The 16,597-nt window shown below is 44.8% G+C and overlaps 1 protein-coding gene across 4 annotated transcripts in view; it reads left to right on the top strand.

Annotated features, from left to right (window-relative positions):
• The window catches only part of FAM13C (family with sequence similarity 13 member C), a 323,331-nt gene that overhangs the window by 267,465 nt on the left and 39,269 nt on the right, over positions 1 to 16,597 (top strand). For all 4 annotated transcript variants that reach the window (XM_082267352.1, XM_082267355.1, XM_082267354.1 and 1 more), the window contains one exon: positions 13,547 to 13,757. In XM_082267352.1, coding sequence (XP_082123478.1) covers positions 13,547 to 13,757 — 211 coding nt within the window. The remainder of the gene's footprint in view (positions 1 to 13,546; positions 13,758 to 16,597) is intronic.

The raw sequence follows: 16,597 nt of genomic DNA on the forward strand, positions 1-16,597 counted from the left end.
GCCGTGGTAATGCTGCTTACTTGTCCATTGTGGAGGCTAGAGGCAGAGAGATAACAGAGAAAACAATTTCTAAACTTGGTAGTGCACCTTTAAATAACTTTATAGGTCTTCATGAATATACTTGTGACATTTCACATTATACATGTAGTCGTTGAGCTCCAGGTGAGTGACTCTACAGGCATCATCAGTCTGCTGTAGGCAGTATGAAGCAGTTCTGTCTCCTCTCCTTTGCAGCAAATCGCAAGGCTGCAGCTAATCTGTTGTACACAGCCGAAAACTGTACAGACACCAGGATTAATATAATTGTGACTCTCAAGAACTGTTGAGGTTGATTTACTAAAACTGGAGATTACAAAATCTGGTGCAACACTGCATAGAAACCAATCAGCTTCCAGGTTTTTTTTTTTATTATCAATGCTTAAAGTGGTTCTTTTTTTTTTTTTTTTTTATTTAAAATTTTCAAGTATAACAAAATATAAAACTTGTATAGACAGATACATTGAACCAGTAAAAACACAAGTACATTGGAGGGGAGGGGGGTAGAGGGCATGCCTGCGGCGGGCAAGGGAAGGAGGGGCGGGATGAAGGAAAGGTCAGAACTCAATGACCTAGTCGTGGGCAGGATCGGGGAATGTAGAGGTTGCATGGATAAGGGGGTCTCGTACTCGGAAAGTGAGATCATCAAGGGGAGAGTCCAAGTCCTTAGATAGGTGATTGAGGAAAGTGTTCCATTTGGCGTGAAAGGACTGGGATGCTGAGGGGGGCGTAAAGTCCGTGTTGAGGCGGTCAATAGACAGGAGTGTGGTTAGCTCTGACGTTATCATACAGATAGGGGGAGGCGTGGTAGAGATCCAATGCTTTAAGATCATTCGTCTGGCAACAAGTAGGCTGGTAAGGATCCATAAACAAAGAGAGTCAGCCGAGGTGCTCGACCATTTCTGTAAACGCTTGTCCCAGTAGCCGAACAATAGTAAAAGAGGGTCTTTTGGTGCCGAAAAAGTAGTGACACTTTCGATGAAGTCAAGGACTTGATCCCAGAATAGCGATATGTACTGACAGTCCCAGAATTTGTGGAAGAGGGAGGGCTGCTCGGCAGAGCATAGAGGACACTTATGGGCGTCTGGGAGTGTCTTGTCAGAGAGGAAAGGGATGTGGACTCTGTGAAAGATTTTAAGCTGGGCTTCCTTCCAGGTAGAGTTGGGGGTAAGTCCGAGAGTGGTCCGGAGACCGCTGATCATGTTAGGCAAGGTATCTTCTCCAGGAAAATCTTTCAGCCAGTTCAAGGCTGAGGAAGTGAAGGAGGCAGGTGGACACGACTTCAATAGGGGTTTATAGATATCCGAGATGGTAAATTTGTCAGAGTCCAGAGGTTGTCAAGGAGCGATAGCCGGAATCTGTTCTCTGACTTGATGGAGACGGAGTGTACAAAATGGAATCATTGGTTTAGGTAAAAGGAGTCTGATGTCCGCAAATTGAATTTGGCCACTATTTCAGAGTTAGAGAGCAGTGTCCCCGTGTGGGGATCGCATTGTTGAGCGAAAGTGGTCAGTCCTTTCGCTTCTCATACCTTATATACCGCATGATCCATGCCCGGGGGGGAAGGCAGGGTTGCCCCTGATCGGGAGGTTCTTGGAAAAATAGAGAGGCAATTTCAATAGCTTACGTACTTCCCTCCATGCAATAACCGTGTCCCTAAGGAGCAGGTTATGGCGGAGAGCAGGTTGCATTTGGGCCCATTTGACATGCAGGAGAGCAGACAAGGAGTAGGGACTGGACATCTGAGACTCTAACTCATGATTGGAAAACTGCGAGGTCTGAAATATCCAGTCCAAAGTGGTTCTAAAGGCAAAATATTTTTTTACCTTAATGCAGGGGTAGGCAACCTTTTGCCGCCCCCCAATCCCAACCCACTTTAGCTGCTCAGGCAGCAGCCAAAAGTGTACACATGCCGCAGCAGGAATTAAACTCCATGTTGCTTCTGGTGGGTCTTACCGCCTGCCAATCACGACCCATTCAAGCACAGACGGTCCCCTGGTTACAAACAAGATAGGTTGAATTTGTATGCAAGTTGGAACAGGTACATATTTTTCAGCGTAACTAAAAATTTTGCATAGCGTAGGGAAGGGTTAACACCCCTGTAATGTTTGTTTTGCTTTCTGTGCCCCTATTCAGAACATTTCACCTTACTTTCTGTCCCTGTGACAATTGGATTAAAAAAAATGTGGGTTGTTGTGGAAACAAGGATTGGTGATAAAGCTTCAGTGAAGACACCTTTTCTATTTCAATTGATAGACTTCATAAATCATTACTGGGTTATATTGCCTCCTCCAGGAGTAGGACTAGGTAGAACAAAAAAACACCTGGGTAAGCCCATGGGCCATCCTCCACTTGGTATATAACCCCTCTCTCTGCTCTAGGTAATCAGTTTTATGGGAGAGCAAGCAGGAAATTGCTCAATTGCTTATACAAATAACATTAAATAAATAAATACACCACCATGACATAGGGTTGGAAGTTTAAGGCCGCGGCAGTTTTATTATTGGTTTATTTACAAAGATCGATAAAGAATTTTATGCAGACACATTGCACAATAACTCAAAACAACCCAGCCACTACGGCTCAGGTTGAGATTACACAACATTAGCTCAGATATTTTTTATCCAACATAAAAACATCACTTTCAAACTTCGATAAAAAAAACCTTATTCCACCAATGCATTACACAAAGATGACACTTACCGATAAATAATAACTGGCCGCGACAACCAAAGGGGAGGGAGGGGAAACACCACAGCTCCGTTTCTGAGGCAGCTGAATCAGAGCCGCTGGGAGACCCCTTAAATAGCCCTGATGAGATGACCAGATAGAACTGGCTGGACAGTCGGTGGGAGATTTGAGCGGGAAAAGGGGGTACCTAGCCAAATCTCCCCAGATACAAGCTAATTTAGGCGGGAAGAAGGGGTACAGAATCTAATTTCCCCAGATACAGGGATAACTTTGAGCGGGAAAGGGACACCAATTGACCCCAGAGGAAAAGTTCATATAGCCTTTTCCACAGAGGCAAAGGTGTCACAGAACCCACTCAAACCAGGTCAAACAAAGGTCACTTGTCTAACTGCCCCTGCCGCAATCCCATAAAGAAAAGGGGGGCTAAATTACAGCCCCCCTTTTCTCCATAATCTGTCTAGTCAGGAGTAAGGATCTAGGCTGGGATCTCTGGTCCTATCAAAATACCCACTCTCAGGCGATGAAGGAAATAAAAAAAGAAATAAATTGCTTACAAATTGAACATATAGTGTATAAAGTGGAAGACCAAGAAAATCGAGATAGAAGAAAAAATCTGCGGATTAGAGATCTACCGGAGACATCACAAGAGGAAGATCTAGCAGAAATTGAGAAAAATATTTAACCCATTTTTTAGGCAGACTACCAACAGATGATTTAAAAATAAACAGAGTCCATAGGGGTTAGAAGACCCCAGAATATTGAAAAAGACATACAAAGGGACATAATAGTAAGAATTCATAACTATGAAGAAAAAGCGCAAATTTGGGGGAATATGTAGCACCATTAAAATATGAAGAAGAAAAAATTGCAGATGTTCGTGGAGCTATCACGCAGAACTTTAGACCGAAGAAAGATTTTAAAAGCCCTCCTGAACCAAATTCATGAACATAACATCCAATATAATTGGGGATTTCCAGCATGCTCAGTGGGTAGGAAGAATGGACGCTCAGCAAAATTGAGATTTCCGGAGGAACTGCGAGACTTCTGTAGAAAGCTGGAGTTCCCGATGATAGATCTACCCGGATGGTCACATAAAAGGAAAGAAGGCTTTCCACCAGAAGAAGTCCAATGGCAATTAGTCCCAAAGAAGAATTATATAAGATATGAAAGAGAAAACAGACAATGGACTAATTTATTGTTAGGGAGAACTTGTTAAAATTAAAACGGGAAAGACGGGGAGGGGAAAGCAATATAGTAACAGTGTAGGCGGGGATCCTGGGGTACCTGGCAGGCTTTGAGCCGTCCAAGGAGGGAGGAGGGTTCCTAACAGGCCTTAAAGATAGTGTCCACCCTAGTTCAGGAGTGGATTGGTAGATTAGATCTAATTACGGTACCTAATGACCATGGAAATGTCAAAAGCTCAATTTCTACGATTCAGTAGTAGGGGAGGGAGGGAATTTTTTTTTTGCCACGAGCATAAGAGCCATACTAGTAGTAATGCTTTCTCTCCTTCTCCAAACCACTCCCCTACAGCCTAAGATTAGGAAGCATATTGAGCATGGTAGCTCAAAGGGAGGAAAGTGGATGGGAAGATGAGAAGAGAAGAAGAGTTGGAGAAGGAGAGAGACCATACTGTCCATAAATATCCTTACATATAACTTACGAGGCTTAACCACTTCTGGACCGGAAGATTTTCCCCGTTTAAGATCCAGGCCATTTTTTGCAATTTGGCACTGCGCTTCTTTAATGGACAATTGCATGGTCGTGCAACGCTGTACCCAGATAAAATTGATGTCCTTTTTTTGCCACAAATAGAGCTTTCTTTTGGTGGTATTTGATCAGCTGTGCATTTTTTTTTTTTTTGCGCTATAAACAAAAAGACACCACGTCTAAAAAAAAAAAAAATATATAAATATATACAGGGTTCGTACGGTCATGAAAATCCTGGAAAAGTCATGGGATTTTGACATGACACTTTCCAGGCCTGGAAAAGTCCTGGAAAATGGGCAAAATTACTAAGTTTTGGAAAAGTCATGGAAAAGTGTTGTGACACTATTGATTTTTGTCTCTGGGCCCCCTGTATTCTGTGGGAGCGGGGGACAGTAAGTGGACTATTTTCTCTGTTTCGGGTTTGGCGGATTAATCAGCCGCAGTGCACTGCACAGCTGAAGCCTGATCACTGGTCTCTTCAATATGAATAGACCGTGACCGGCTAGGAACTCTGCGGCGGATTGATCTGCTGAAACTGAAACAGAGAAATTGTGCATTTACTGTCCCGCTCTGAGGGACGTAGCTGCGGGGCGGGGGGGCCGCGATCACTGCGGGGTGTCAGGCTGGTGTCCATCGGGTAGGGAGGGCGGGCTGGGGGGGGCCGCGATCACTGCGGGGTGTCAGGCTGGTGTCCATCGGGCAGGGCGGGCGGGCGGGGGTGGCCGCGATCACTGCGGGGTGTCAGGCTGGTGTCCATCGGGCAGGGCGGGGGGGGCTGCGATCACTGCGGGGTGTCAGGCTGGTGTCCATCGGGCAGGGCGGGCGGGGGGGCGCGATCACTGCGGGGTGTCAGGCCGGTGTCCATGCCGCATCTCTGTGTGAAGAAGGCAGCGGCAGAAGGAAGGTCAGTGAGGAGTCTCGTGTGCTGGATAGGAGGGGGATGGGATGGTACAGCTGCATAGAGAGGAATTGAACTTTCATATTCCTCATGTCGCTGAGTGCTGTTACTCCTCCTCTCAGAAGCTGCACTAGGAATATGGAAAGTTCAATTCATCTATATGCAGCTGCCCCATCCCCCTCCTATACAACTTCCTTTGCTGGGCCCCCCTCAGTGCTTTTTTAGCCCCCCCCCAGTGCTTTTTTAGCCCCCCCCCCCCAGTGCTTTTTTAGCCCCCCCCAGTGCTCTTTACCTCCCCCTGCTCTTAGCCCCCTCCGTGCTCTTAGTCTGGCTCCCCCTCAGTGATTTTCTGTTCCCCCCCCCCCCCCAGACAGTGCTCTCCAGTTCCTCCCTCCCCCTGTGCTCTCAATCATCCCCGTTTTCCCTGCCTGCCCCCCCCCCCCATTGCTCTCCACTCCCCTGCGCCTTCCAACCCCCCTGCAATGCTTTCCAAACCCCCCCTTAATTCTGTCTATTCCCCCCCCCATGCCCTTCAGCTCCTCCAGTGCTCTCTGCTTCCCCTGTGCTCTCCGGACCCCCCTCGTGCTCTTCTATCTTCTATCATGTCCGCAGTCTCTGACTATCCCCTGTACCATGTCCGCAGTCTCTGACCATCTCTTCTACCATGTCCACAGTCTCTGACCATCCCCTGTACCATGTCCGCAGTCTCTGACCATCCCCTGTACCATGTCCGCAGTCTCTGACCATCTCTTCTACCATGTCCGCAGTCTCTGACCATCTCTTCTACCATGTCCGCAGTCTCTGACCATCTCTTCTACCATGTCCGCAGTCTCTGACCATCTCTTCTACCATGTCCGCAGTCTCTGACCATCTCTTCTACCATGTCCGCAGTCTCTGACCATCTCTTCTACCATGTCCGCAGTCTCTGACCATCTCTTCTACCATGTCCGCAGTCTCTGACCATCTCTTCTACCATGTCCGCAGTCTCTGACCATCCCCTGTATCATGTCTGCAGTCTCTGACCATCTCTTCTACCATGTCCACAGCCTTTGACCACCTCCTGTACCATGTCCACAGCTTCTGACCACCTCCTGTACCATGTCCACAGCTTCTGACCACCTCCTGTACCATGTCCACAGCTTCTGACCACCTCCTGTACCATGTCCGCAGCCTCTGACCACCTCCTGTACCATGTCCGCAGCCTTTGAAAATCTCCTGTACCATGTCCGCAGAGAGGAGACTACAGGATAAAACCAGAGCATTGTGCACCTAAGAGGAGGTCAGTGACAGTGCTGCCCAGCCAGTCTGAGGGGGGGGTCACTGATGTAAGGGGGCACTGTTATAAAGGTTCCTCCTTATATCAGGACCCCCCCCCCCCCTTCCTTAGTGCATTTACTCTGTGGAAAGTGGTCTCTGGTCACCAGAGCCCCCCCTACATCAGAGTTCTCAGCTTTTTCACCCGTGCGCCTGAAGTGACACCCGCTCCGAGCTGCTGCAGTGGTGCTTCCATCTCATCCACTGTAAAACAAGGGACCATTTTGAGTCGCGCTGTATCCAGAAACGAAACCCTAACTGCAGAGGTACTGTACACTACAAAGATTGTCATTTATTTTAGTAAAAATATGCTGGGTGTGACATGGATTTTCTTCTTATTTAACGTGTATACATAGACATTTCATGAAACTTTAGGTCATGAATATTTACGTGAAGTCATGGAAAAGTCATGGAATTTTATTGGTAAAAATGTGTATGAACCCTGTATATATATATATATATATATATATATATATATATATATATATATATATATATTTTTTTTTTTGCCTTTCTGCTCTATAACATTCCCAATAAAAAAAAATTAAAACTATAGTTTTTCATTATTTTAGGCCAATTTGTATCTCCTACATATTTTTGGTAAAAAAAAAAAAAAAACGAATAAGTGTATATTGATTGGTTTGCGCTAAATGTATTGCTTCTACAAATTAGGGGAAAGATTTATCTTGTTTTTATTTTTTTATTTTACTAGTAATGGCGGCGATCAGCAATTTTTAGCGGGACTTCCTAACTGTGGGGGACATGTATTTACTGAATGAACACAGGGACCTATGTTCCTAAATAAGAGGAACACAGGATCTCTGTGTTCATTACTGACAGAACAGCGATTTGCCGTGTTTACAACGGCAGACAGCCATTCTATCTCCACAGGGAGCGATCGTGGGTGCCCAGCTGCAATCGCGACGCCTGATTAATTGCCTGGCTCTCCCTGTGACGACAGAGCCGACCTGCCGCAGTATATGTACTGCTGGCGGTTAGCAAGTGGTTAAAACTTTTGGGTTGTTGTGGAAACAAGGATTGGTGATAAAGCTTCAGTGAAGACACCTTTTCTCTTTCGTTCATCGATGGGCACAGCACTTCATAAATCATTATAACTGGGTTATAATGCCTCCTCCAGGAGTAAGACTAGGCAGAATTAAAAACACCTGGCTAAGCCCATGGGCCATCCCCAGCTTGGTATATAACCTCTCTCTCTGCTCTAGGTAATCATTTTTATTCTGTCTAGTCAGGAGTAAGGACCTAGGCTCCCGGTTGGGATCTCTGGTCCTAGCAATTTTTTTCTCCTTACTTACATCTTTTTTGTTTTTTCTCTCGGGAGATCTACAATCAACTGCGGGGCTGGGCGACGGGCTGCATAATGTAGATCCCCCCCCCCAGCCCAGCCAGCGAGCGTGTGCAGACAGGTCAGCTGCGACATAGCCTCATAGACAACCCATCGAGTTAAACATCTCGCTGGGTCGCATACGACCGGTCTTGGGTATTAATCGCAGCGGTCCTTTGGCAGACAGCTCCCCTACTTCCATGGCGAGGATTCTGTCTGTAGCGTTACCCGCACAATGGAAGGGTAAGTACAGTCCCCCCCTCCCCTCCAGGGACGGTCGAACTTGCCTGCAGGTTCCCTTCTCCCATCCTTAAATACCTCAGTAAGTTAGGGCTTCCCCCCGTCTGGACCTGGAGTCTGGTGGGGGTCCCAGGGCAGAGGATGCAGTGGAGAACCCTGGGGTCTCTACAGCTATCCCCACTCTGTAAGGGTTCTGGCATCATGTGCATCCTGCCCTGGTAGTCTGGAGGAGTCCCAGTGTAGCAGACCCCTAGCTGCATGCCCTGTTTGCAGAGTGGGTATAGTGCATGAGGTTCCCAGTGCAGAGTCTGGTGCAGATTGTGCAGCTGAGTCTCCCCTAAACATGTGTCCTACATTCAGGGGGGGTCCCCTTGCAGAGGCTGCAGGGAAGATCCTGTCAGCATGCTTCAGTGTTTGTAGCTGAGCTGATGGGGGCCATTTTCCCTTAGTCTGGTTGGTCTCCGGTTGGCGGCCATATTTGTGTAGCCCGATATCACTGGGCCATTTTCCCTTAGTCTGGGATCTGCTGGAGACGACCCAAGCCACGGGATGCCAAAGCTCCTCCTCTACCTCCGTTTTCTCTTTCTGTGCCTTGAACATATGAACAGGGATGGCGTCCGTGATGTTGCTGGGTTTGAATTCTCTGCACTCCTCCCGTGGGTAGGGGAGTCCTTGGGGGTCCCCGTTATCTCTCTCTCTGCTGATAGGTACCCTGGGCCGTAAGGGTTCCTTTAGTGGTGCCAAAAGATTATTGTTTATGTACTGCAAGGTCTTCCTTTTCTTATGGAGCCTCAGGGTCACATCTCACCCACTGACAAACCCCCCCACCCTCATGAAGGTGGCAGGTCCCTCGGAACCCCAGCTTCCCATGGTTACACTGACGGCGGTCCTTCATGTCCAGGGTGGAAGTGGCGTGTGGGCAAAGGCCTAGGAGGAAGCGTCTCCCGCCTTCACCTGCTCAATCTGTCCCATCTGATTCTGAGCCTGATGCCGCCATGGATGCGGTCCCCAAACGTTTTGCTGTACGTTACCTTTTTGAGAAGTCACTTTTAAAAAAGTGGGCTAGTCCACCAGAGGTGGACGCTCCTGTTTTTCAGGTTGAATAAAGCAACCATGATCCCAGTAGAGGGATCCCCTTCCTTTAAGAACCCGGCTGACAGGAAAGCAGAGGCTGCGGCATGCAGCATGTTTACTATGGATGGTTCGTCATTGCGGCCAGTCTTTGCCTCAGCCCTGGTGTCTCAGACCCTAACTGAATGGACCAAGCTTTTGCGCCAGGGCCTGGGAAGTGAGCAGGTCCCCACTGCTTATGTTGATTTAGCGGACCAGTTGGTCCATGGACTGCAGTTTATTTGTGATGCAGCTTTGGATACAGCTCCTGTGCTGTCCAAACTTTCTGACCTAGCCTCTAAGAAAGCTCTCATTGATTTGCCCTTTCAAGGCGATCGCCTGTTTGGGGCTACCCTGGATGACATCATTAAGGGTATCACGGGAGGAGGGGGGGGGGGTGGAAGAGTACCCTCCTGCCACAGTCAAGGAAAGGGAAGGAGCCTTCGTTGCAGACGGGGACCCTCCTTCTCATAACAATAGAAAAATATTTTGTGCTTTAAATCTTCCCCGGGAGGTTCCAAGCAACATTGGTCTGGTAAACCTAGAGCTAGCTTCTCCAGACCAGCAGACAAGACACCTTCAGCATGAAGATCTGCCCTTACCCATTATAGGGGTGGGGGGGACATCTTTGCTGGTTTCCGGCCCCCATGGACTTCTTTTGTGAGCATCAAGGAGATCCCCAAAATGTTTGTTTATTTTGGGCGTACCCAGAAAAGGGGGCAAAGTTTGTTCTTTTCAGGTTTTTTTAGGTCCTGAATCTCCTTGTGCAGATTTAATTACTGCAAATGTTCTGGTAGTGTCCGAACAACCTAAGGTCCCCCTATCCCTATCCAGGGAATTGAATCGACTAGGGTGGTCTGTCCTCTGGATTTGCATACAGGTTCTGAGTCTGGTGGTATCCACCTTCAAGACAGTTCTGTTTGCACAGTCCTACATGCAGCTCCTTTTAGCAGGTTTGGCTCCAGAGGAGGATACTGAAGTTCGTAGCAAGATCACGGGTTCCTCGGGCAGATGCAAGCATCCAAGGGCCATGGTAAGGTCAGTATAATGATGTGCAAAGGAGAGAGAGCTGCTCAGGTGAAGGTAATCCAGCAATCAGAGGTCGGGTGCACGTCGGATCTGCAATCTCAGCAACGTATATACACGAAAGAAGGACCGCACTCTGGCATGAAAGAATTAGTCGATTTATTCAAAATTCCAAAAAACAAACATAGAACATCATGGATGGGTTGACTCGTTTCACGAATCACATTCGCTTAATCATAACTAAAAGCATACATGTGGATAAACTACATAAATAGGGACCAGGCAGCTGAAAATCATCAATGTAATTAAAAGTAATGAAACCAATTGATGACGTGTCTCCTTCTTGTAGTGAAAATCCACAGAAGCAAAAGCACAAAGACTCTCCTCTTCATCCATTTAGAACACAAAAATCTTTTATCAAAAACCTATATAGATGTTAAATGACAAAACAGTAAATTTGTGTAAACCCAAACACAAAGAATATTACCATGCAAAAAAGAAAATGAAGAAAAAGACTCCCACCACATATGAGGACGGTAAAATTATTATAATACAAAATATAACCGTGTATTCTAATAAAGAGAAATTAGGAACAAAAATAAATGTAGCTAAATCCAAAATGGAAGGGAGTAGAAAGGAGAATAAAGAGGGTAAAGAAGGTTGTTATCAGGCATACAACATAAATGAGACAACATAAATGAGACAATCTCTATATATAGAAATTTTTATTTTTTCTATTATAATAATGATGTCCTATGTCTGTTTTATGGAGTTTTGAATAAATCAACTGATTCTTTCATGCCGGAGTGTGGTCCTTCTTCTTTTGTTTATATACGGTCAGTATAATCCTCGGCTAAGGCTTCTTCCGCAGTTCCTGCGAGGAATCAAGAGCGAGGATCTTCCAATCATCCTGGTGGCCGTAAACGTCCCTTGGAAGACCAGTTGTGAAAAGTGCTAATCTACCATCCTGCTTTACAGTCACTGGTTTTAATGGTTTAGCTATTGAAAGCCAGGTACTGTATGGTGAACGTGAGGAAGTGGTCTTCCAGCAAGTTATCACATTGTATGTGGAAAGAGTAAATTTCTTGGTGTGAGTCGATTGGCGCTCATCCTCAAACCGTTTCTGTGGCTCAGATCTTAACCTTTCTTCAACGGTACGTTGATCAGAAGTTGGCCTTGAGATTTATGGAGTGCCGTGTCCGTCGATGAACTCAGAGAAATGGATTTTACCGTAAGTACAAAAATCCACATTTTTTAACGCATACTGTTAGAAAGGTTAATTCGGTTGATAAGTTCAGCTGGGAATTTTCTCTGGTTTTGTTGCTCGACTCAAGAGTGAGCCTGCTTGAGTGCCCCGTAGCAAGAGGCTTATTATTGGGGGCATTTTGCCAGGGGGAGGAGCCAGGACCGTCAGCAGGGGACTCAAAAAGAAGCGGATCGGGCTGCTGTGTACAAAATCATTGCACAGAGCAGGTAAGTATAACATGTTTTTGCTTTTTAATTACAACCTTTAGAATCGCTTTTATTGAACAAGCTGAAGTTAGAACCTGGTGGCTACCGTGCACAGCTGCACCAGATTTTGTACTCTCCAGTTTTAGTAAATCAACCCGTGTGTGTCAGTTGTACAAATATGCAGTGTGGAAAATGTGCAAGGTTACAGTTAAAAATCCTTTGGCAGGTAAAACACCGAATGTTTATGTATTTCAACTGTGTATTCAAAAGTTTACCTGGAGTTTTGCTGATGTTACTAGTTATTGTGATGTGTCCTTTGTGCAGATGGCTGCAGAATTAGTTGAGATCTTCCTTCCTCTAATCCCCCTACCTCTGTCGCCACAATCCTCTGGTGCTGTGGGGGTTAAAAAAGCTGATGGACCTATCATATGTGCACTCATCAGGAGTGCCAACTATGCCCACCCTTTCTGCACCTCTTCCATTCATAGACGCTGCATTATAGCCTTTTATGAATGAAAAATCTAGAAGTGGGCATGTGTTTGATTCATTCATGTGTCCTCTATTTTTAGATTACTTTTCATTCATAGAAGCTATAGTACATCTTCCGTGAATGGAGAATGTGGACGGAAAGGTCAGACCTTCTATTTGCCTGTTCAGCATATTGGATTATTTTAGCTATACTTTGGATAATGTATTGTAGACCGCAGAGACTGTCACCACCATCACCACCCCATCAGTTTTACCTCCCTGACCAATCCATAATAGCAAGGATTATAAATATTTGTTATACCGACTGATAATTGGTTATACCCCCTTGAAAAGGAATAGTTTCTATGTGTGAACATAGCGAGTCTTTTTCCATCTTATTTCCCTGAGCACTGGATCCTTTTTATGTAATACTGTTCCCAGAGTGCTGCTTTGTCTTAGGTAGCTGTTTATTAGTTTAAAATTGAAGATTTTTCCTGTGAGAAGTGGAATTTCAATATTCATTATGTCAGGTATGTCTTGAAGAGAGTAATTAATAGGACCCAGCAGGAAATGACTTATTCTGCTTTGTACAGCCTGCAGGAAAAGGATTAATTGTTTCAGATAGCCTGCGTTTTTCCTGTACATTTATTAATAAAAACCTATGTCCTCCTGGATTGATGTTTTTCCACTTGCACATCCCCGTGGTGCTGCTTAGTGCTTAAATGAGCCTACACTGACTAAATGGTACTCTACATGGTAGGTTAAAGAATCCTTTCTGATTCTGATTGTGTGTGTGTGTACAGTACCTGTCTTCCTTCTGTCAAAAGCCTAGTGAGTAGTAAGTATTTAATGTATAGCTAGGTTTCACAGTTAAATTTAGGTTGCAACTCTTATCTTCAAATCTAGCTTTAGAAAGTAGACATTACCTTTTATTAAATACCTTTGCCTTTCTAGATGTAGAAAGTTGAATTTTTTCTTCTGTGTTTCTAGTGTTCCTCTTTAGCATGTCATGGATGAGTAACTGTGAGCTGGGCAAAAAGCCTGAGTCATGATTGCGCTGGAGTTCTTGTCGTCAAATGAGTTGTATCATCAGCATGCATCGGGAGACCACAATCACTCAGTATATAAATGTGTGACATATTGAACTATGTGTTAGTTGTTTGCTTGTGGGTATAGCTTAAGTGAACAATTCAAATGGCTAGAAACCCAAAATGTTAATCTCATAAATAAAACAATCTGCCAATTTCTGTCAATTTTAGAACCAGCGATGGTGCATCGAGAACCTCAGAATGACTTGGATCACAGTGTGGAGGATACACGCAGCTGTGGGACCAGCCGGCTGTTGTTTCACATTACAGATGGAGATAATCCTCTACTCTCTCCACGATGTTCCATCTTTAGTCAAAGTCAAAGATTTAACTTGGATCCAGAGTCTGCACCATCCCCTCCCAGTGCCCAGCAGTTCATGATGTAAGTCCTTGTGGGTGATGTACTGGCTTTATATTATGACTAAATATATAGTATATGATTTTTTGTAACTCATTTTTGTGACTGGATTATGCTTCTATTAGCATTTGTCTGAAATACAAATAAATTACACCAAGATTCAACATACATGTTCCCTATAACTTGAGGTAAACCTTTTATTGGTTATAAAGAGTTGACATTGCTGACATTATGAAAATGCTGAAGAATTACCACTGAATTGAATCCACACATTTTTCTAAATCCTTCAGGGATGTCCTCCATTGTGCTTTTTCTGTGTTTCTCCTCTTTTGCTACTTGTAGGTCACTGCCAGATACATATCATCAAGGGGGCACAAGGAGTGCCCTAGCGGCCCAGGAAGTAGCCGGCAACCTGAGGTGGGCAGAACTATATGTTCCGGCCCTCTCTGCTGTGCACATTCCAGGGGTAGAGAATTGGCAAACGGACTATCTCAGTCAGACGTTGGATCAGGGAGAATGGTCTTTTCACCGGGAGGTGTTTCATCAGCTGTGCCTCTGATGGCAGACCCCTGATGTGGACCTGTTGGCCTCCCGTCTCAACAGGAAGGTGCAGAGGTTTGTGTCAAGGTCTTGGGATCCTCTGGCCGATGCCGCGGAAGCCCTGGTGGCCCCTTGGGGTCAGTATCGTCTGATTTACGTTTTTCCTCCAACACAACTTCTGTTGAGACTGCTACGCAGAATCGAGGTAGAAGGGATTCCATTCATTCTGGTGGCACCAGACTGGCCTCGCCGGTCTTGGTACGCAGGCCTGATAAGGCTGCTAGCAGACGTCCCTTGGAAACTTCCTCTCAGGGAAAATCTTCTGCCTCAGGGACCAATCTTCCATCCTGCTTTATAGTTACTGGCTTTAACAGCCTGGCTATTGAATGCTAGGAAATATACTTCCAGGTAGGTTTACCATTGAGTTTGGAAGACGTACATTACTTGGTGTGAGGCCCGAGGGGTTTCTCCCTGTTCCTTTTCTGTCTCTCACCTGTTGGAGTTTCTACAACTAGGTGTAGATCAACGTTTGGCTCTGGGCACCATCAAGGGCCAAATTTTCACTTTGGGCATATTTTTCCAAAGGCTGTTGGCGGCGAAGTCCTTGGTTCACACACTTTTGTGCAGAAAGTTTGACATCTGGCTCCTCCGGTGTGATCCCTGGTACCTCTGTGGGATCTCAATTTGGTACTGTCGGTACTTCAAAAGCCTCCTTTTGAAAACATATGTGAACTTCCTTTGCTCATTCTGTCGCAGAAGGTGGCCTTTTTGGTTGCGATTACTTCTGCGCATAGGGTGTTGAAGTTGGCTGCGTTATCCTGTCGGTCACCTTACCTAGTGGTTCACAGGGACAAAGTGATGTTATGACCCTGTCAGGTGTTCCTTCCTTAGATTGTCTCTGGGTTTCATTTGAATGAAGATATTGTGTTTCCGTCCTTATGTCCTATGCCAAAACATCCTAAAGAAATTGCTCTACATTTCTTGGAGGTAGGGCAATTCGGGTGTACCTGGCGGAGACTGAGTTGATACGTAAATCCGATTCTTTGTTTGTTCTTACGGATGGACCTCGTAAGGGGCAGGCTGCATCTGCTACGACCATTTCCAGATAGATTAGGCAGACGGTGGTGCAGGCCTATTCTGTTAAGGTAATTGAGAGAAGTGCAGTGCCACTTATATATAAATATACACAAAAGTGTTTCAAATACAAATAAAGTGAGGAAGTGCCATAAATAGATGCACAAAACTATAATTCATAAAGGTGAAATTCGTACATATAAAAGGAGTAAATTCTTAAAATCGCGAAAATAGTGTAAATAGTTCATTATAATTAAAACTGTGTAAAAGTCCCAAAACATCAAATGTATAGAAAAAAAAATATATCTTTCTATCTATCTATATATATATATATATATCTATATATCTATATCTATCTATATATATATTAGGGCTGTCAATCGATTAAAATATTTAATCGCGATTAATCGCATGATTGTCACGAGTTAACTCGCGATTAATCGCACATTTATATCAGTTCTAAATGTACCTTAAATTAATACTTTTCAAGTTTTGAATACATTAATCAACATGGGAGTGGACAAATAGACGCTTTATGCAAATGCATGTTTATTATTAGTGAAACCATACTTAACATAGGATGAAGACTGGACATCTATCAAAGGGACCATAGTATCAAAAGTCATATGTTTATCAAAGAACTTGTTCATGTCTATTATACACATGAAAAAACAACAACATAGAAATAAACGGTTCCCATTACTTCTCTTTCTTTACTCAATTTACTTACACAAACCTATTTACATTTTTGCACGATAGGGCAGCTCACTTCTTGTAAACATGCTAACCTAAATGTACATTTATTATTACTGAAATCACCCTAAACAGAGCATAAAGAACATTGACATGTAGTGGTGGTCCACAAAGAACGTGTTCATGTCTATCAAACAGGTGGGAAAAAGAATATAAAAAACCCACAGGTTCCTCACAGATTATTTCTCTTTCTTTGCACTGAGCCAGTTGCTCAAACAGACGAGCCTGTTTACATTTTCAGATGACAGGGCAGCTCGCTTTTTCTGAACAACATGTCCTGAGAGTGAAAACAATCTTTCACAAGGTACGGATGTGGCAGGTGTTGATAAGTATATGCGTGCAAGGTAGGCCATCTCACTGTGTGCCCCTTCATGATTGGACCACCACTGCAGGGGACAGTCCTCTATGCCAATAGAGGGCTCTGCCTTGTAGCGCTCCACACATTTCTCAATACAGTCCTCTTCATCATCATCAGATGAAGATTCTGGCACAGACAT

The sequence above is a fragment of the Pelophylax lessonae genome (genome assembly GCF_965119305.1).
Source record: "Pelophylax lessonae genome assembly, chromosome: 9".
In the NCBI taxonomy this organism is placed as follows: domain Eukaryota; kingdom Metazoa; phylum Chordata; class Amphibia; order Anura; family Ranidae; genus Pelophylax; species Pelophylax lessonae.